Source organism: Ammodytes marinus, assembly GCF_949987685.1.
Source record: "Ammodytes marinus genome assembly, chromosome: 13".
Taxonomy (NCBI): Eukaryota; Metazoa; Chordata; class Actinopteri; order Uranoscopiformes; family Ammodytidae; genus Ammodytes; species Ammodytes marinus.
The window spans coordinates 12,447,814-12,468,575 of record NC_137217.1 but is presented as its reverse complement, the minus strand read 5'-3'; the positions used below and the strand labels follow the sequence as shown (position 1 = coordinate 12,468,575).

At 41.2% G+C, this 20,762-nt stretch overlaps 1 protein-coding gene across 2 annotated transcripts in view; it reads left to right on the top strand.

The window, feature by feature from the left end:
* Nucleotides 1-20,762, top strand: part of grb10b (growth factor receptor-bound protein 10b) — a 77,354-nt gene that overhangs the window by 56,448 nt on the left and 144 nt on the right. The window contains exons 6-17 of one of the 2 annotated variants that reach the window (XM_080039848.1): nucleotides 7,052-7,208; nucleotides 11,465-11,580; nucleotides 12,057-12,131; nucleotides 13,730-13,867; nucleotides 14,167-14,277; nucleotides 14,585-14,683; nucleotides 14,968-15,045; nucleotides 15,308-15,424; nucleotides 15,876-15,939; nucleotides 16,054-16,141; nucleotides 16,291-16,384; nucleotides 16,547-20,762. The exon at nucleotides 16,547-20,762 is cut by the window's right edge and continues 144 nt beyond it. In XM_080039848.1, the coding sequence (XP_079895974.1) occupies nucleotides 7,052-7,208; nucleotides 11,465-11,580; nucleotides 12,057-12,131; nucleotides 13,730-13,867; nucleotides 14,167-14,277; nucleotides 14,585-14,683; nucleotides 14,968-15,045; nucleotides 15,308-15,424; nucleotides 15,876-15,939; nucleotides 16,054-16,141; nucleotides 16,291-16,384; nucleotides 16,547-16,693 (1,284 nt within the window). In that variant the 3' untranslated portion in view covers nucleotides 16,694-20,762. Of the gene's footprint in view, nucleotides 1-7,051; nucleotides 7,209-11,464; nucleotides 11,581-12,056; nucleotides 12,132-13,729; nucleotides 13,868-14,166; nucleotides 14,278-14,584; nucleotides 14,684-14,967; nucleotides 15,046-15,307; nucleotides 15,425-15,872; nucleotides 15,940-16,053; nucleotides 16,142-16,290; nucleotides 16,385-16,546 lie in introns of both variants that reach the window. The other variant, XM_080039847.1, reaches the window with a different exon arrangement.

Here is a 20,762-nt window from a genome sequence, read left to right as displayed (position 1 = left end):
CCCCCCTTTCCTCCCCTCTGTGCCCTGCCTACTAAATCCCTTTCTGCCTTGGTTTGCCTCACTGAACCCAGATAGGCCTCTATGTCTTGGGTCTTAATTTGATGTGGTAATTGGATGACAAGGGACATTCCCCCATCCCTATACCTAATGAGTCAGCAGAGTTTTCTTGGCTAGTGCCTCCCACTTGCCTTGACTGCAGGCGCTGAGCCGGTAAGGCCAATTGTCCAGGGCCTATTCAGGTTTCTGGGTCTCCTTCTCATCACCCGGATGTCAGCTTCCAGGAGCGTCCCCTGACACAGAGACCACACACAGCAGCACATGACAGTGCAGTGGCTTTTTAAAGGGGTTTCTGTTGATGGGAACATGAAACTTGGGTGGGTCGACTCGTGTGAGCCAAAGAAGCTTATAAATGGCTCCAGTTCTATTCTGGCAACAAGTGGAAAGCCTTTGTAAGATGGTGACAGAGCAAATATAGCTAAATGTTGACAGGGGGGGCTGTTTGGTCTTGGCTGGTGACCTGCCAAAAGCCAGAACCTTATACCTTTTGTGCAATAACACTGTGAAGTGAAGTGCTAACACAATGCTACATTTAATTTCACTGTAAAAAAAACAATTGATTTACCTTATATTAGACTAAAATGTTAATATTAAGTTCATGTAGATGTTCGACTCATGGATGGACATTATAGCATTCAGCTTTTTCTGACTTTGTTCTGTTATAATAATCAGCAATGTAATGTTCCATACCCTCAATGTCTCTGGTTTATATCCTTAAAGCTATAATATTCACTTTGCTTACTCTTTCCATCCAGTTTCTCTCCAGGAATAATTCATTTTCAATTAATATTGTTATAGCCTACATCTGAAAACAAAATGATTGACCCCAATCATTTCCTTATTTAGTAAAATTAATTGGGTTCCCAAAGTTTTTAAGATGGTACTGTATGAGCTTTGATAGCACAGTAGGTCAATCTTTTGCTCCAAATATTGGGCATACTAACAAGTGCCTATCAAATTGGATCTGGAGAGTCATTGAAGGTTAAGGTCGTTCCAGGGCTTGGCTTAGGGTTAGGGTAGCCCATGATTATACTCGGCCTGAAGGCTAAACTTAGTGCAAGAAATTCCCCATGTGTGTTAATCAGGAAGAATTCCCCCGTTGCTCCGATGTTCCAGGAAGAGATAACATTGGTGCGGACATCAGCATGACATTTGCATATGAAGATTTGGTGTGACTAGAGACTCATTGGCTTTCCTCTCCCTTGTACAGTTCGTTCATCTAGGACGCCCACCTTTTTTCAACTGCTACACAATATCAAAGATCTTCATTTGTGTGCAGACTTATACGCCTAATAGTCTTTTAATATCCCAAACTGCCACAGTAACTCCTGTCTGATGTAATGGCTTGCAATGTGTACGTCATACAAGTCGAACTATTAATAGACCAGCAGCCAATTCTCAAAGAGATGGATGTGTGTGACTTGCTGGGTGTGCACACACAAGCTTCTGTACATACTTTAGTTTGCACAAAGCTTATTCTCAAACAGTGTGTGTTACTCTCTCTTTGTCTGTTTGCGCCTGTCTAGTTTCTATGTAGCTGTGTCTTTGTTTGTACGTGTGTGTGTGTGTGTGTGTGTGTGTGTCGGTGTGTGTGTTTGTTTGTGTGTGTTTAAATGTTCTTACTTAAGTACTGTACGTGCTTAGCTATGTGTGCCTATGAATGTGTATGTGTAAGTGAGCACATCTGTGTGTATGCGTCAGTGTGTGTGTGTGTGTGTGTGTGTGTTGCCCGAAGCTCTCCCTGGGGGATTACATCACGAGGCAGTTATCAGACCTGAGTCATCAGAGGTTGAGAGGCCCTGCTCTACTCTGCTCCACTCTCTAGAGGAGGACACAGTTAAAAGCATTAGAAGATAAAAAGTTATCTTTTTCTTTCTTTCTGTCTTTCTCTGTTTTTCCCCATACCTCTCTTTTTTGTTTTTCTTTCTTTCTTTCTTTCTGTTCTAACCACTTTCATTCTCTCTTACCAATGTCCACCTCCTCTTTTACCCTCATGTCTATTCTTTGCCTTTTAGAAGAAGACCAATAAGTAGAGTAGGTCAGTTAAACTGTGTCCCTCTGCTGTCATTCTTGTCTGCTTCTTCATTCTTACCACTCAGGGGGCCCTCTAATGCTACATGATAAGATTTCAACAGTTGCTGCCCACTTATTCAAGATTGGAGATTTGAATTGTTTGCCTTTTGAAGGCAATACATCGATGAGGTGGTTTATATAATGTGACAAGGAGATACTTTTATGATCAATCATACTGCTCCCTACTTTGATGACTTACTCCTACCAGCTACCTACTTGCCCTCCCTCCCACCCCCTGATATCTCCCTGCACTAGCTCACATACCTACGATGGAAATTCTTCCCTTGCCGATAATTAAATTAATTGTGGAAATTACCCTTAAATTCTGAGCTTTTGTCACCTAGTTTTCACCTACGTATATTCTTGCTGCAATAAATGCTTGTGGATATGCCTCTGAATAATGAACATGAAATCAACCTGCATGTGACCTCCGTGTCCAGAGGTCTGACTACGCCTGCTCTCATAAGACCAGGCTGGAAACTGTAACTCCACAGTGGACCATGTAATTAAACAGGATTTAGCTTAATGCTGTGTATCAAATAGGATTATGGAGTTTGCGAGTGTCTGCCAGCCGAGCACTGGAGATTGGACGTGGCAGACAGGCGGGGGGGGCTTTCCTTCCACACTTCTTTCTATTTATATCGTTTGTCTCTATTATCTTTCTTTACCTAAGGTTCACGCTATTCCCCAGATTTTTAGTGTGTATATTGCCCCGTCTGTAGACTCACCCTCACTAACCAGTAAGACTTGCTAATGGTGAGACATGAGGATAATCCCTCACGTGCTTCCCATCAGCAAACACAGCCTCACTTATCCAGGTTGAGTTCAGTAAAGTGGAGGGCCAGGCAAGAAGAACTGCTTCTACATACTGTATTGTGTCACCTATTCACCAGCAAAACAGTCACATGATATAGCACTAACTATGATCGATTGATCTCTGCCATTCAATTTGGCTGATAACACATCTTGTCCGTGAGTTGAAGAAACTCTTCAGGGCTTGGAACCTGACTTTGGACTTGACTGACAAGACTTGACTCATATTAAGACCAAACTAAGCAAACACTTGACCCCACCTATTTGGGTTACAATAATCACGTCGTTATATGTTGAATATAAACCCACGTTGAACCTTTTGTATCAAAGCCAGGCCAGGGTCAAGTGCATTGTGCTTATAACCAGTTTCAAGATATGCTGTGTCAAAAGGGTTTGGGTTAAAGTGACTGATTAACCGACTCTGTGTAAAACCTGTACTGCAGCATGTAGAACCTTCTTGGGGCTTTCCCCTCTGGCTGACTGACTGTGACGTATAGACGAGGGTGTGTGTCTCGGTCTGTGTGAGGGTTTGAGTGTAGTGGCAGGGAGGGGGTGGATGGGAGAGACAGCTGTGCAGGCTAGATATGTAGTTAACAGTGGGACACATTCATATTACACATTCTGCTGCAGTGTGTCATCAGATGGTCTCTCTCTCTCTCTCTCTCTCTCTCTTTCTGGCTTCCCTCTGCTTACCACTCCTTTTCCCTTCAATTCTCACGTCTGTCTTTCTGTTTGTCTCCTGTTTTTCCCTATCCCACTCACACACACAAACACACACACACACACACACACACACACACACACACACACACACACACACACACACACACTCAAACACAAACACACAGAGACGAGACACACACATAGCCACAAACACACATACGGGCCTGTGTGCATGTGCAATCATTCACCCACACTTCTCTCTCCCCTCCCCCAGACACAGACTTCCCCTTACCCTCTCGAAAGTTTCCCGCTAAAGTAAACTGAGTCATATCTCTCTTTTGACTGCTTTTTATTTCCTTCTTCCTGTTGTGAAACTGGTCTTATTCCTGGATTACACCTCACATACAAACACTCACACACACACACACACACACACACACACACACACACACACACACACACACACACACACACACACACACACACACACACACACACACACACACACACACACACACACACACACACACACACACACACACACACACAGTCTCCTGCCCCCGAATAAAGTAGGTAAAAATAAACGTAAAGACGTCCACTTCTCTCCCAGACGGGGTGTGTCAAGGCTTTTGTGTGTCGAATGCCGTATTAAATATCGGCGTAAAAGGCAGGGGGGTGGGGGTTAGGGGGTGTGAGTGTGCAAAGGTCTGCAGGTTTTTTTGTTCTTTGGAGAAGAAGAATGTTGGCACAAAGCTAGTAACCAGGGAAAGGAGGAGAAGGTCGAAGTGTGACTCCTCTTGTTTCATTTCATTTGCTCTGTAATGAGTCTGGTTACGGCTTGGAGAGGCAGAGAGATCTGACTAGAAAGTTCAAAGTTAAGCCACAGGGAGGGAGGAAGGGACGGAAGGAAGGGAGGGAGGGAGGGAGAGAGAGAGAGAGAGAGAAGAAGAAGAGAAGCAGAGAGAAACATAAAAGCCAACAAGCCGTCCCCTTGAAAACTTTTGGAAGCAAGAAAAGTGACAGACATACTTTCTTAAACTTCTTTCCTTCCTTCATGTGTTTTTCCCTCCTGCTCCTCCTCCCCCTCACTGCCCCACACCTTTCTCAAATGAATCCTCTCGCTTCACGCTCTGAAAAAAAACTGAAGCAGAAAGCTCTCCTCGCAAGAGGTCTGAAAAAGTTGGCCGTGTCTGTGCATGACTGTGCGTCTGTGTGTCTACTGGACTGTGTGTGTGTGTGTGTGTGTGTGTGTGTGTGTGTGTGTGTGTGAGCCTGGGTATGTGTGGGAATGATTACATCAGCCTGCTGCAGCCTCATGATTGGTTAGTGAGCGTGTGGTTTGATTCAGTGTGCCTCGGAGCCCGTGGCTGAGGCTGTAACCCTTTGTGAGAGAGAGAGAGAGAGAGAGAGAGAGAGAGAGAGAGAGAGAGAGAGAGAGGAGAGGGAGAGAAGGAAATATAGTTGTCAGACTCAACCGGCACTAGGAGCACTGTACTGTACCTGCTGCCACCCGATCACTGACAGTCTCTGTGTTTCTGTAACAGAACAGACGCCGGCTTCAGGTCACTCAGATAGTTCTTTTTTCTTTTTCTTTAAGACAGAGTCGGCGGCCTAGATAGACTGAAGGACTACTCTCTAGGCCATATGACAGGTAGCACAACTGTCAACTGTCGGCGTTCAAATTTTCTTCTCTCTTTCTGGAGGACACAGAGTGCAAGAAACAGCGAGGTTTCTCTGTCTCGGTGACTGTGTGCGAGTGAGTGAATGTGTGTGTGCGTGGGGAGCCAGGCTCACTCCAAAAATATGCCTTCGTGTTCCCCGGACTGCTGCCTATTGCGAACAGTGGAGGTAAGACCGCTCTCTTTCTGGGTCTCTTATCTCTTTTCCTGTGTGTCTCTTTCGCCTCCTTCTCTTCTGACATTTGAAGAGCATATCCCTTTGATGTGGTGCTATGCTTAACCAGAGGCGAGAGATGGAATGTGTAAATACCTTACGGGCTGAAGACAGTTTGTCTTTTGGGACAAAGATGTGAGCAATGTAGTACAAAAAAAAGAGATGATTGAGGCTCCATTTCGTTCCGTCTCCATTATTTAGGATGGATGGAGCGCCTACGGCCTGGTTCGTGCAAACTGTCATGCCATTAGCGCCTTCAAATAGACAGCATGATTTTATTCGTCATGATATATTATGTGGGAAGTGTGCGTGCCGTACATGACATGTGTAAGCTGAGTGGGCTGGATACCTGCAGGCTAACCAGGCTGGATTCCTCTGCAGGTACAATAGGCTGCTCTACTCATCTCTGTTGGACATTAGACATGTATCCTGTGAATGTGACTGCAAAGGGTTAGTTTGGAAAAGGCAACCTGTGGCCACTTAGTGGAAGTAAATGAAGGATCATTGACCACAAAACGGATGGTAGTTATATTCTGGATTCCTGGATTTGTTGTTGATTTCCAAGAAAGCGTACTGTATATGCTGGTATATATACGAATATTTCAAAGTAAATATATTTTTTTCAGTTTAGCCTACTTTGAGTTTGATCTATAGATTATGCTGAACAGCTAAATAGGGCCTCGCTATGTGCGTTTGTACTTCTCTGACTCAGTATTATCCATCGAAACTAAATGAAAACAGGTGTTATTCATGGTTTTGAAAAATGATCACGAATGATTGAACAAAAAACACATTTATTCTGAAATTAAAAATGTCCACTGGCTTATTACTGGACTGATTCCAGCTAGTTATGGAAAAAAAAGACCTTGTGTTTGTGAAGCTGTGCTTGAAACATATTCATCGGTCACGTCTTATCTCTGGATGATTGCAAACATTTTTCTTGATAAGCTATAATAAGAAACAGCATGCTCATTTCCCCTAAAGATACAGTACGGTAAATCCTTTCAGTCTTAGCAGTCCTGCTTGTTATAAACAAGAGTATATTTTCTTCCTTATTACACCAACAAGTTGCTATAAGAAATGCTTGCCTGTGATTTCTAACAACAATATTGCTACCTAGTCTAGAATGTATGTTCTTTTTCTATTGTGTGCTATAATTATTGGCCTGTGTATGCTATAGTGTATGGGTTGCCATATGATAAATACTATGCTAGTGTTTGAAGAAAATCGCTGGCTTCGCCCACCTGGTAGGCTGAGTCTTCAAAAATGGTTTGTGATAAATAACTTCATCAAAGCTTAGTATTACCAGGGGATTTCCGTCGATATTCATATTTTAGCATCGTATTATAAATGTATCATTCGCAGCTGGAAAGGTCTATGATTCTTTTTGCTTGCGTTATCATATGAAAAAACATACTTACAACTGGTTTGAAAGTGTTTGGTCCTTTCTTTAGTCTTCTTTATTGAAACCCGTCATTCAATAGCTAACCAAACTAACCTAGAATGATCGCGGTTTATTATAACTGAAGTCTTTTCTATTTTCCCCTCGTAGATTGTGAAGATCTTCAGTGAAGACGGCATGGGTAAAGTGGTGGAGATCCCAGCCGACATGACAGCCAGAGACCTGTGCCAGCTGCTCGTTTATAAAAGCCATTGTGTGGACGACAACAGTTGGGCACTTGTTGAACACCACCCTCTGTTAGGGCTAGGTAAGATTCAGACTCCTGAAGGTCTACAAAGCTGTTCAAACACACACACACACACACACACACACACACACACACACACACACACACACACACACACACACACACACACACACACACACACACACACACACACACACACACACACACACACACAAAAAAAATAAAAATCATGGACCTTAGGGTGTGCTGAGACATCCAATACAATCACACACAGGCGCATTTACGTATATGCATCCATACAAGCATGCATGCATGTATGGATGCCCGCATACTTGGGCAGACAGACAGTTCCGGCACATATTCTCACGCAGGCATGTATTCAAGCATGAGTGCATGTGCACAGCATGTGCACACACAGAGCCAATGATCGCGGTGCAAGATTTAGATTTTCCGACTCAATAGTGAAAAGATTATTGAAAGTTGAAAATAAATGCACGTGCAAGATGTCTGAGTTGCATGTAGAATATGCTTATGAAGTAGGTTTAGTTGTTGCAAGAAGACCTTTTCAGCTAAATCTGATGTCAATTACCGCTTAAAGTAAATCCTTGCCCTGCTAACTGACAATGCAGTTAAGTGAGTCTATTATGTGGGTCTGATAAAGGTTGAAGCTTCAGTGTGCAGTAGTGAAGAAGAAGAATGAAAACTTGATGTGTATGTTTGCACTCAAGGTTTTCTAAAGTTATCCCATGCAAGCAAACGGCAGATTTACTGTAGGTGGAGACAGACTCTCCCACGGGCCCCTTATTAAAGCTTGCCAGTACCAGGACTTTCTTTGGAGAACCAGTAGAAACTCTCTTTGGTCCCAACTCATGAATTAAACAAATTTAGCAATTGATAAATGTGACACCCACTGGGGTCGACATCTTGAAACTCTGTTGAGTCATTTGATTTCTTGTTGGTGGTTGAGAGAAAAACATTATGGTGTTATGCAGATGGGATATGACATTTGACATCCTTCACTGCTGTTTTTAACTTGGGCGGGCTCATGTACGGGGCACTGGACTGCTTGAAATCATTTATTTTGAGACAACATATTTGAAATTAAATCCTACTGGGTATTGGCAAAGATCCAGGACAATACATAAGATAAGTTGGGTCCCTGAGTTACTTGTTAGGAATAAGTATGTTCTATTATAATCTATAGCTATTAGTAATTGGTGGTTTTTTTTCTTCATGGAAAAGCTAAATGAAGAGAAGGTGATAATTGAAGGTCGTGGATCAGGAGAAGTAGCGATGTAACAGATTGTAACAAAACCTTCAGCGAGTCTTGCTCCTCTCAGTATCAGAGATGGTGGAATGTTATTGATCCAGTACTATAAATGACAGGGCAGAGAGGAGGTGGAGATAATAATAATAATAATAATAATTGATAGGTTTTATATAGCGCTTTATTGCCTAGTCACTCAAAGACGCTTTACAGGGTTCCTGGTTCAATTCGTTCACACACAGTCATACCGGTGGTGGTAAACTACGAGAGTAGCCACAGCTGCCCTGGGGCAGACTGACGGAAGCGTGGCTGCCATTCAGCACCAACGGCCCCTCCGACCACCACCTCAAACATACAGCAATCATACACATTCACACAAGGCAAGGTGGGTGAAGTGTCTTGCCCAAGGACACAACAACCATGACACAGGTGGCCGGGCGGGGATTGAACCGCCAACCCTTGGATAGTTGGCCAACCCGCTTAACCACCTGAGCCACAGTCGCCCCAAAGATGATGGATGGAGAGTTTAAAAGGCTGTCTGTCGTTCATATTAAAGGGTTCTGAAGACCTGGAGGGCCACAAATTAGTTGGCCGGTTGTAAAAACTTGTTTTGATGAACGTCAAATGTGGAAACGATGCTTGAAAAAGATGCTCTATTCCAGGGGTTTATCAGGGAATTTGAATTTGTCGGCACATTAAAAAGGGAGAGATCTTTGCATTACTGTCAGGCTGATTTTGTGTGAGACTTGGCACTATAACGGCACATTTGGAAAGCTGTGGCAAGCTGAGCATATGAAAACCCAACCTCCCCTTGAGGAAAGGGCGATTATAAAGCACTTATGGAAGACAAGTTGAGCCTGTGCTCTGTGCTCGTGTCTGTACAGTTTTACAGATGTGGGGAGAGAAAGGGCGTGTAGTTTTACATAGAGCACTGTTTCTGCTGATAAAACCTACTGTAGAAAGAGACATGGTGAAAAAAACACTTCATTTCTGTCGTTTTAACAGACAACCTGTGTCTAATATTTTAACGTTAGCGCCAGCATTTTGTCTTACATCCACACACAGGCTGTTACGCTGTCACGTAAGGAAACATATTTTTGGAAAATATATTGCATTATTCAGGGTACAGGTCCCAAAGTTCTAACCTAATATTTCAGCATCAGTCATGATCGGATTATATTTCTCATCAGTGCTGCCAACGCAATGCTGCCAAATACAGTTAGGTTTCTTTGTTGTACATGACATCATTTTTGGCTTGGTTGTAACTCTGTTCTATTACAGCCCTTCTTCTGTTTTGGCGCACCTGTACCACAACCATATTCTTTTCTGTTCTGGAATTATTACGTATCGTATTTTGTCTTAAGGAGTTTCATTAAATCAGATGAAATGAAGCAGCATCAATTTTAGATGTGTGCAACATGTGAAGTGTTTTTTTTCCATAACAAAATATTTCAATCACATTTAAAAATTGGGAATTATTTTTATGTTCTCTATATTGAATGCATTGCATGTATCTACGGTGGCGCTGAGCAACATGTCTTACAGTTATTTATATTTCAACCAATGATGTTTTTTTTTGTTTAAGCTCCGTTAGTTGGTTAATTATAGATATGAATATTTTTCAGTTGTAACTTGAATATTGCCTGCATGTAGAAACACAGTTTTCAGCCAGCCACTTAATACTTTAGATGGTTCTTAGGGCATATGAAGTTATTTTTCAGTGGAAGATAAGGCGGTATGTGACCATCATGTTAGTGTGTGTACGTGCTCGTGTGAGTGCACAGACTGTGCGTAATACTTCTTCATGTGTTTGGGTGCTAGACAAGAATAGAACTTCAGAGAGTCCCTGAACAATAGTGTGTTTGAATGGAGGGACCCATTCCCGTATGTGGCTGCCCACTCCTGGCACACTGCTCAATGGGATGAAATGGCCTTTTGAGATAAGTAACATTGACCTCTGCTTGTCGACCCAGAAAAAAAAAGGTTAAGCATTCTGGGACAGTGAGGTAGTGTTTTCTGGGCGGGTCACTGTCACGAAACATGAGTGACTCAGTGATCAGAAGGGGCGACAACAGGAAGCCGTGACAGCGTTTGAAGGATTGTGACAGAGGAAATAAAGAGAGAACATATGATACTTTACAATGATGTGAGATAGATCCATACAGTGACATTTCTATGAAGTTTTTTTTTTCTCCAAAAAGAGAAATCTGAGCAAAGTGCTACTGCTACTGAAAAGTAAGTTATTTAGCAAAACTTGAAATCAAATCTACTGGGGGAAAGGAGGGATGTGTCTTATTAAAGACATGACGGAGAGATCTTAGATGTAAGACCATGGGAATGGGTTGAGTCATGACCGGTGTCAGGCATCACAGCCACAGGATATAAAATCCCCCTCTGGCCACATCCATACAAGGACACACCTTCTGATCCATTAGTCACTGCTCCTCTGATCATTGAAATCAGTCTGCACTTTAAACATCCTTTTACACCACTGAGTTATACGTTTTTTTAGCAATTCTGAAAACGCATAGCACTTAACATACTTACTGATTGACCGGTAAAGATGATCAGGTTTTAAACAACACAAAACAATGCCCTGGTTTGGAGAAAAATGCTGCTTGAGATGAGATTATCTCACACCACTAAGGCGTTTTTTTTACATTTCTTTTGAATGATAGTAGTGCTTAAAAGTGAGTGTACTCAGTTTCATTTCAAAGTCTTCCTTTCTGTTTCTGAATTACAACAAAAGATAATAGCAGAGATCGGTCAGAGATTTCCACGGTACTTGTTTGATATACAAAAGAAAAATGTTGTGATTGTAATCTTAAAGACTTCAGTGTGTTCCGATAGGAGGAGTAAAACAGTCACTTATTACTGGAACACTGATGTAGTGTAGAGTGGGTTTTGTCAATTAAAAAGAGCTCATGCGTTTAAAATGCCTGGTTGAAAATGATGCAATGTTCTGATTAGTAGTAATAATAATAATAATAATAATAAGCACTAACTTCCTTCATTGTTCTCTTCCTTTCCTCTGCCTGTCTCCCCTCAGAGCGCTGTCTAGAAGACCACGAGCTGGTGGTGCAGGTCCAGACCTCCATGAACAGCGACAGTAGATTCCTCTTCAGGAAGAACTATGCCAAATATGAACTATTCAGAAACCCTCTGGTAATTGCTTTTTTCCATCTAGACTTTTATTGACATGTTAGGTTCACCCTGACACCTTCTTGTTGAAATATGTTGCACCTATTAGCCTGAACAAAAAAAAACAATATTAATTTTTAGATCATTTGAAACAAACTGTAAATGATATGTCTACATAAAGGATGGCGGTATTACACCACGGGGGTTTTTTTTTTATTGTTTTGGGTTTCTGGTCAATTGAAATGGGATTTTTTAAGTGAAGACTTTCTAAAGAGTGGCCGCTGCCCTCAGAGTCAAAATGAAAAGACACCGTTGTCTCTCTTTCGTCTTGAGCGTCTCTCTAAGTGTCTCTCTTCATTTTGTGATTTTATGACAGCTGGCTGTGCTAATGATATTTGCATGACTTTAATTTTATGTCACAAATTCCTACCCTCTGATTATTGTCACAGTGGCTAAGAGTCTGTCTGTCTGCCTCTCTCTCCACCTTCTTCTTCCACCAGACATTTTTCCCGGAGCACATGGTTGCGTGGTGCCAGGAAACCAGTCGTACGATTCCACCATCTCAGCTACTTCAGGTACATGCAGCTGACACGCACACGCACACACACACACACACACACACACACACACACACACACACACACACACACACACACACACACACACATTTCTCTGTGTGTCTGACTGTCTTTCATTCTGTCTCCTCTTTCTGACACGCACACAGCTTAGTTTACCTCAGAGTCAGCACCCACGACATAGTGTACAATCAAGCTGACATACCTCCACTCTGACCCTTAGACAGTGTGTCTCGTCAGAGCCTGCAGTAATAACTACTGTTGATCCCCTGTTGACACATGACCGTCTTAGCACACGCACCGCAGGCGTGACACTTGTGATGAATGCAATAAGTCAGTCAGATATAGAACATACAGTTCCTCACCGCCCTACCGTATGTTTGCACAGTACAAACATTTTTTTTTAACAAAAGATATAAAGGAACGAAAAAGTCTCGGAGGAGATCAGACAAAAAAAATGAAATCTTGGGATTTTGAAGAGCTTTGGTCTTAATGGATGCAGGGTTTACATGTAGTCTGGCTCTCTCCTGCAGCTAGTAATGGAGCTGTCTGAGACAGAACCACCAGTGGAATCCATCCCTTCATCCTTGCCACTCACAGAAAGCTTTTAAGTCCCCTGCTGATCGTATAGACTTTATGCTCCGTTATGCTCTACATGGAGGAGTCAATAAATGAATGGGCTTGTGGTGAGCCTGACTTGTGTCAGGAATCCACTGTGTTTGACTTTTTCTAAACACCAGATCTTTGCACTCAGTTAGAGTGCTGTCCAAAGCAGACGGTTTTTGACCTGAGCTCAACCAGGTGTTTGCAATATCTGCCATCATGCGAGAGGCATATGTCAACGCAGAGCTGCAAGGTGTAGCGCCCGAGGAAGAAAGCCTTTTGAATGAGTGTCGCGTGTGAGCGTGCACTCTACGCAAATGTCGGAAAATGCTCATGCGTGAGGCCCATTGAAGGATGTTTCCAAAACACTGGGAAACATATGCTTTAGATATTGAACAGTTCTCTGGAACAGTTTACCTTCCAGCTGCAAGCCACAGATTCAAATCAGCTCTAATAACTTAACCTGCCACTTCATAGTGTCAATAGGAATGTAATGTAATGTTGATTCAATGGGGTTGTCGTGGCAGGTGTGTTGCATAGAATTACACTTTGTTATAATACAAACTCAAAAAATGTTCAGGTATGAATTATGAATAATTGTGTATTTACTGTGCACATTTGTGTGTGTGTTTGTGTGTGTGTGTGTGTTTTTGTCTGTGTGTGTGTGTGTGTGTGTGTGTGTGTGTGTGCGTGTGTGTGTGTGTGTGTGTGTGTGACACATAGCATTGTCAGAATAATGTCAGCCCCCTTCAGTGCTCCACACCCTTTGATTTTTCAGACAACAGCACAATGTCTGTCCCTTAACATGGTCACTTGGTCCTTGGTCTATAAGAAATCCAGCTGGCACCCGTCTCAAACTTCAGCTGTCAGTGCTATCTGTGCATCAGCCACTGACATCAAGACTGTGTTCTTTGACAGAAAATCAATTGAAACTGAAATACATTCAGACGTTTGTGCGCTGATGTGCGTTTTCCCCCCGTTGTTCCTCTTTTCAGAACCTCCTTGCGACCAATAGCTGTCCAGAGATCCAGGGCTATCTGTATGTGAAGGAGGTGGGCAGGAAGTCGTGGAAGAAAGTGTACATGTTCCTGAGGCGATCAGGTCTCTACTGCTCTACGAAAGGAACCTCAAAGGTAGATGGATTCTCTATCTCTTTCATCTTGAAACCGACATCATTTATTTCACTGGCATGCCTCTTAACATGTAATTCTTCCCTTTTTTTGTAACCTTGTAATTACAGTACATTAGTCATCATTAAAGAATTTTAGTGCGTACTGCATTAACATTTGTATAGTAATGACAGGCAGATTGAAGAGAGTTTAGCCTTTTTATTGGCGATGTTGCTCCCTGTCTGTCTGTCTGTCTGTCTGTCAGTACTCCTCCGGGCTGTATCTCTGTGAAGTTCTGACTTATGAATTACTTGTGTCTGTAGGAGCCCAGACATCTACAGTTACTAGCAGACCTAGAAGACAGCAACATCTTCACTGTCACCACATGCAAGAAGCAGCACGGCGCGCCCACAGACTACGAGTTCTGTATCAAGGTGAGTGGCACATGACAGGAGGGAGATGAAGAGAAATTCTCTAATGAAATATTATGAGCTGAGCTATGACTGACTGACTCATCCTGTCTCATGAGAAGGGGGGCGGTGGCATGCCTATTTATGTACATATGTGTTCCGAGGTTCTGGCTTATCGCTATATTTACCAATGACTTTTGTGTCTATTTACTTTACATTTTATTGCTTTTAAAACTGTCTCTCAGGGCTGATGGTGATTGTATAGTTGCCAGGATGTCAGGATTATCTCTATTCTGATTCTAATGAAGTATATTTCTACATATTTTCACAGCCCAATAAAAGCCGAGGGGAGCTGAAGGAGTTGAGGATACTGTGTGCCGAGGATGAACAGAGCAGGACCTGTTGGATGACTGCTTTCCGACTCTTTAAGGTAACAGCATGGGTCTTCAACCATACATAAATGAGTTGCTGATGGTTGATTTACTATGGAATATTATAGCACAACTATCAAACATTGGTTAGAAAAATGTATACTTTCTGGACAGGGATCAAGAGTTTCTTAAACTGTCCCTGAAATGTGTTGGGAAGTTGTGTTAAAAAAAGATGTTGTACCCCATCTGATAGACTACAAGCAAACTTGTTTAATTTACAATATACTCTTAAAGAATGTCGATGTTGTCTGTTGACTAGTTTGTTCCTTTTTTTTCTTAACAGTATGGGATTGTGCTCTACCAGAATTATAAGATTCCTCAACAAAGAAAAACCTTACTTTCACACTTTTCAACACCTGTGGTAAGTCTCGTTTAAAAAATCTGTTAAAGCACCTTAATACCTGCACCAGTGAATGGACTATCTCAGCTTAACAAAATTGCTTTGAATAACTCCAAGATATTTGATGTAGTCGCCCAAGTAGCTTACACATTTGTCTGATGAGTTTAAGAGAAATGGAATTCACACAAAATGCACAGGAAAAAGTAGCTGTGTCTTGCTCACTCATGTAGATGCTTCTGTGTCCACATAATATTGACCGTCATGTGTCTCTGTCTCCCCCTAGCGGAGTGTATCGGAGAACTCCCTTGTGGCGATGGACTTCTCAGGGAGGATAGGCAGGGTGATTGACAACCCTGTGGAAGCACAGAGCGCCGCCATGGAGGAAGGACATGCGTGGAGGGTGAGAAGCAAGCTCACTTTTTATGTCTGCTCTGTCAACAATGTTAGGAGCCAGCCTCAAGAGATGTCTACGGATGGGCCGCTTTATTTTAACCCACATATTCATACAGAGCAATTTTTTCTTTGTTGATTGACACGCTTATTTTAAGCTGAAAACAGTTTTATTTCTTAAGGCTGGTAAAGATGTGGGGCCCCTGTGAAAAAGTGTTACTTGTAATCTAATCGATTTTTATTAAATGTCTAAAACTAATAATTAAATCATTTTAATCTAGTGTCAACTCTGCTCTTATTTAAAGTACTTTTTTTTTTTACCAGAAATGTGAAGCTTTGTCATCATGTGTTGAGAAAAGTTGTAAATACAGGCTTTAAATGACCCAGCCTGAACTGTCATTCATAGTACATCATAAACTAATCCCCGATGTTTTATCTTTATGGGGCATCTCTCTCAGAAGAGGAGTCAACGGATGAACATATTAGGCTCCCAAAGTCCACTACACCACCCCTCACTGAGCACAGGTAAATTCAAACACATTTAGGATCAACAAAAACACTTGATATGCAACTTCTTTTTTTTAGATACACTTTAATATTTAAATAATATAAACATGTATGTTTTTATTCTCTCTGCAGTCATCCACATAGCTCAGTTGTGGTTCCATGGCAGGATAACCAGAGAAGAATCCCATCGCATTATCCACCAACAGGGACAAGTGGATGGGTAAGGAAGCTGGACATGCATTTCTCTTATTCACTGAGTATGAATAAAACACAAAGCAGAGAGTGAAATCATATTTCTTCATAGTTTTCCTTACTACATCCATTATAATTGAGTCACCTGTGTATTTCCTACTTCCTCTTGTTGCACAGGTTGTTCCTGCTGAGAGTCAGTCAGAGTAACCCCAAGGCGTTTGTCCTCACTTTGTGCCATCACCAGAAATTCAAACATTTCCAGATACTACCGGTAATTTTTTTTTTAAAGTTAACAGTGGAGGGGGGTTGCTTCTAACAAGCTCAAACATGTGAAACCAAAACTTGTTTTGGTCTTTTCAAAAACCAAAGTATCTTTCTCACCTTGTCCTTTTCTTTTTCTCTTACCCCCCACCAACCTCTTTGACGCTGGCAGTGTGAAGAGGACGGCCAAGTCTTCTTCAGCCTTGATGACGGCGCCACCAAATTCACAGACCTGATCCAACTGGTAGAGTTCTACCAGCTCAACAGAGGGGTGCTGCCTTGTAAACTCAAACACCCGTGCACCGTTGTGGCCTTATGACATCATCGGATCATATGACCCCATGAGCCCCCTATCACTTGACGTGACTCTGCCTAAAACAAAACAAAACTCCAAGGATCTCTCTTGTCGATTGGTTCCTTTTTGCTTGTTTTTTCTCTTTACAAGAAGCTGGTGAATTGACTGATGTTACGTTGTTGTCGTTTGTTATTGTCGTGAGTCTGCCGGAGACTGCTGACTTGATGGATTCCTTTTTTCTTTTTTCGGTTTTGCATGGATGTTTGACGAGTCGGATGCACAACTGTCTCAAGGAAATGAACACTGCCGTTTGCGTCGAGGCTGTTGCGAAATCTTCCACAATTGAATTTTCGCTACCCTTTGTCATCAATAAGCTTGGACACCATGAGCCCTCAAGGTTCCATCCTAATACGCCTCAACTGGACAATCAGCAGGACAACTCAAGCTTTGGTGTGGACCACTCTGCCCTCTGATGACAAACAGTAGTCTCGCGCAAACTTCATCACACGTCCTCAAAGAATATATACTGTACACGGAGAGTTGATTGTCTTTTTAGTTTCGCACTCATTTGAACTGGGAGTGGCCTTTGACGGGGAATGACTTCGCCGCTGTCACATTTCTTAACTGTGGGATGGTGCCACCGCCCTCTAGTGTCCTAGGCATGTGAGGACATGTCCAAAGACACCGTGGATGAGATTTCGGAGGCGCCAGAAAAGTTTTGTTTTGGAATCCTGTTCAGGTTTTGTAACATGGGAAATTTGTCGAGTCAAACTAGTCTGGAGAAAGTGGCCAAGGAAATATCTGGAAATGTCAAAACAATATGTGTGGGTTTTTTTAACAATGTGGACCAAAATCTGCACTGTCCACCCTCACAGTAATGTGTTTGTCTGACTACACTGGGTTTCTATACCTAATGATACACTCATTGCAGTTATGTATTGTTATCAATATTGTCTTTCCACCGTTTTACGTTCTAGATAACTCCTAATTATTCACATAAGCTACAATAAGGTTCTTCTGTACTTGTTGTTCTATTGCACTCTTCAGTTCCCTTAAGCATTTCCATTGCAGCTTCCACACAAACAAAAACACGTCACTCAAACCATGGTGTCATTCAGGGTAAAATAACAAGTAATTAAGCTAGAACAATTGTGAGCCAGGTAGCCCGTTATGGTGATTGCGATGTTTAAAAATGAAGCCAGGTAACTATTTGGGGGAATTTAGCAAGTGCAGCCCTAAGCAGTAATTCACTACAGGCAAATGATGGGGATACCTTTTGCACAAGATACATTTGGACAATGGAGAGTATCAATATTTAGTCTGATTCTTCTCAACACACAGCACAGGGAAGGATAACCACTAGCATTTCCATCAGGGGTTTTCCAAGTGACAGCTAATCATAGGAAACAAAAATTATCAATCATTGTCAAACGAAGCCCAACGTTACAGTGGATCCTGTGGGAACCGTGGGCCCACATTGTTGGACTCCGATAGAAGACTCTGTGCATTCCATTCCATATGACATTGTCTTTCTCTACCTTGTAGTATCACATATACACTTATTGGATAAAGTAAAAAAGTAACTTCCTTCTGATTGACTGATATGCCTCCGATGCATGTGTTCTTGATTGATAGTAGTGAAAGTGACAGACAGAAAAACGGAGGAGTTAGCTTGACTGGATACACCTATTTTATTTCAGTAAAATGTACTTGTTTACCCAGATTCTGTCACTGCTAGTAAATTTGGATCACAATCACGCTCTTTCAACTGTCCTGTAACAAACTGCTGTTCTCTCGTTTTTTTTTACCCCCCATGACTATGCCTGAAACTTCTAGAAACCCCCACACTTTAAAGTTACATTATGTTTAAGATTTTAAGCTGTGGTTAGGTCACCATCCAGCAGACAATTGGATATCTATCTGTACTTACCTGTTATAGAACATCTACAGCCATGGTTCATTTACCTGCAGGTCGTCTTAAGGTATAGACGCACCATATTGACTCTCTGTGCATGGTCACCATTATTTATCTAAGGTGCAATGACTCAATCATTTTTTTTTTTTTTTAATATTGTTGCAGCAAAATGTATTTATTTATCTGGATGTGACTGATTACTTGAACATTTTAGATTTCTTTTTCTCTGCGCTGTTCCGTACTGTTTTCTTTTGTCATTATCACAAAATGATTGACCAGTGTGATTTATCATTATAATTGTTCTTATTGCAATGACATAGCATCTATTGATGTATTTTGTATTCTTCTTTTTTTTTTTTTATTCAAAAACTATTTTGTCATCAACACTTCTTCAACACTTGTTCTGAATTGATGTTTTAAAGCACACCGACATCCATAGTGTTAACATTGTCATTGCAGTAGATGACAGGTGGATTGTTGTAAAATTTAAAGGAAAAACAAATACCTACCTACGTTTTCCAAATGCATTAGGCACCAATTTCTTCTAAATTCAAACACATCTGTATTAAAAAAAAAATTCTCATCATCACCGTTTTGTGGTTACCTAAATTCAGAAAAGAAGATGAATTAATTGATGAATTGAAAAAAGAAAAACTTGGTCAAGATGGTGTCAACATTTTCATAATTCAATGCTCAAACACCTTTGCCTTGAAAATATAAGTTAGAAATTAGTAGTAGGAAAAAGGCTCTTTGCATTCAAGTGTAACCCTTTCAATGAAAATCTTAACATTCTTAGCTTAGATACACACACACATACACAGACACAGACACAGTAATGCATTGTCACAATTTACCATGTGTTCATTTATACCCTATACATCTGCATTGAGCATTGGCCTCAGCTGAATGAAAGAACTGTCTGATTTTTATGAGTGGGATCTGTCACTGTTTTCTGGAGGAATCTGGATCATAACAATACATCAGTAGTTAGGTAGTTGTTGAAACTGATCTTAAGCTATTTAGACGACACTGAAATGTTAATGCTTGCCTTTTTCTAAAATTCTGATCGAAGTCCCCTGAGATCTGCAGTTATTCCTGATTCCCAGTATTACATTTTATTTTGACTGGTGTGAATGGTAAGAGATGTTAACATGTCAGGTACTTGTGAACTCTGAGGTGGAGTTAGTATGTGCAGGGTCTCACTCTAAATGTAAAAGGCAGACTTAAATTCAACTTTTGAACACATGAAAAATAAGTCAGGGGATTTGCATATCCACGTTTTTACACTTAACAGAAATGAATGTAACTGGGTGACTCAGGACTTTTATGTGCAAGATGGATTCATAAATATGTTAGTTTCATCAAGGTGGGAGTTGTTATTCTCATATATGTTCTCTATCAATCTGATCATTGAAAAACATCCTTGCAGAAAAACTGAATACAGTATAGTATAGTAAAGTAAACAGTTAACGGGGTTGTTAATTATATAGTTTTAAATTGTTACTTTAAAAACAATAGCCTAACATGTTTGCCTGGCTACCTGAGCTGATTTGAATCTCTTACAATGTTACCTATTCAACCTCGCAATTGTCAAATACAGGTGACCAATTCATAAAGAAATCCTCAATTTTAACGGGATCAATTCGAGTAAACTAGAATACATTCAAATCTAATCTGATTAATCTCATTATATTATTCTGTGTCATACAGATATTATCAAATAGACCTCCAAACATGTATATAAAATAACAGTTTTAAGGTAACGTAACAACAGATGGTGCCTCTGATGACTCCTCTCTCTCTCTCTGCACAAACCAGACCTAACGTGGACCAAATGACAGACAAAGCTACCAACCCTCCCAGTTTTTTTTAAGAACTCGATGGTACTTGTTGAACGGCAGACTGATTGAAAATGAATGCTCATATTTTCAGTTGCAGTTTCATTTACTTTTAGAGCTGAGAGTGAATTGGCCCCGAACCTGCAAAGATGGATCGATCCATTATAATCCTGACTCTGGTGCATTTTCATAACATTGTCACAATGCAAAATACCGTGGCTGTACAAATGAGTAAAGTAAAACTATATCTATATATGTAAAATATAAACTATTATGTATTTCAGGGAATGCAAAAAAGAAAACAGTAACTAATCTCTTTTTTGTAAGAGAGAGCTCCTGT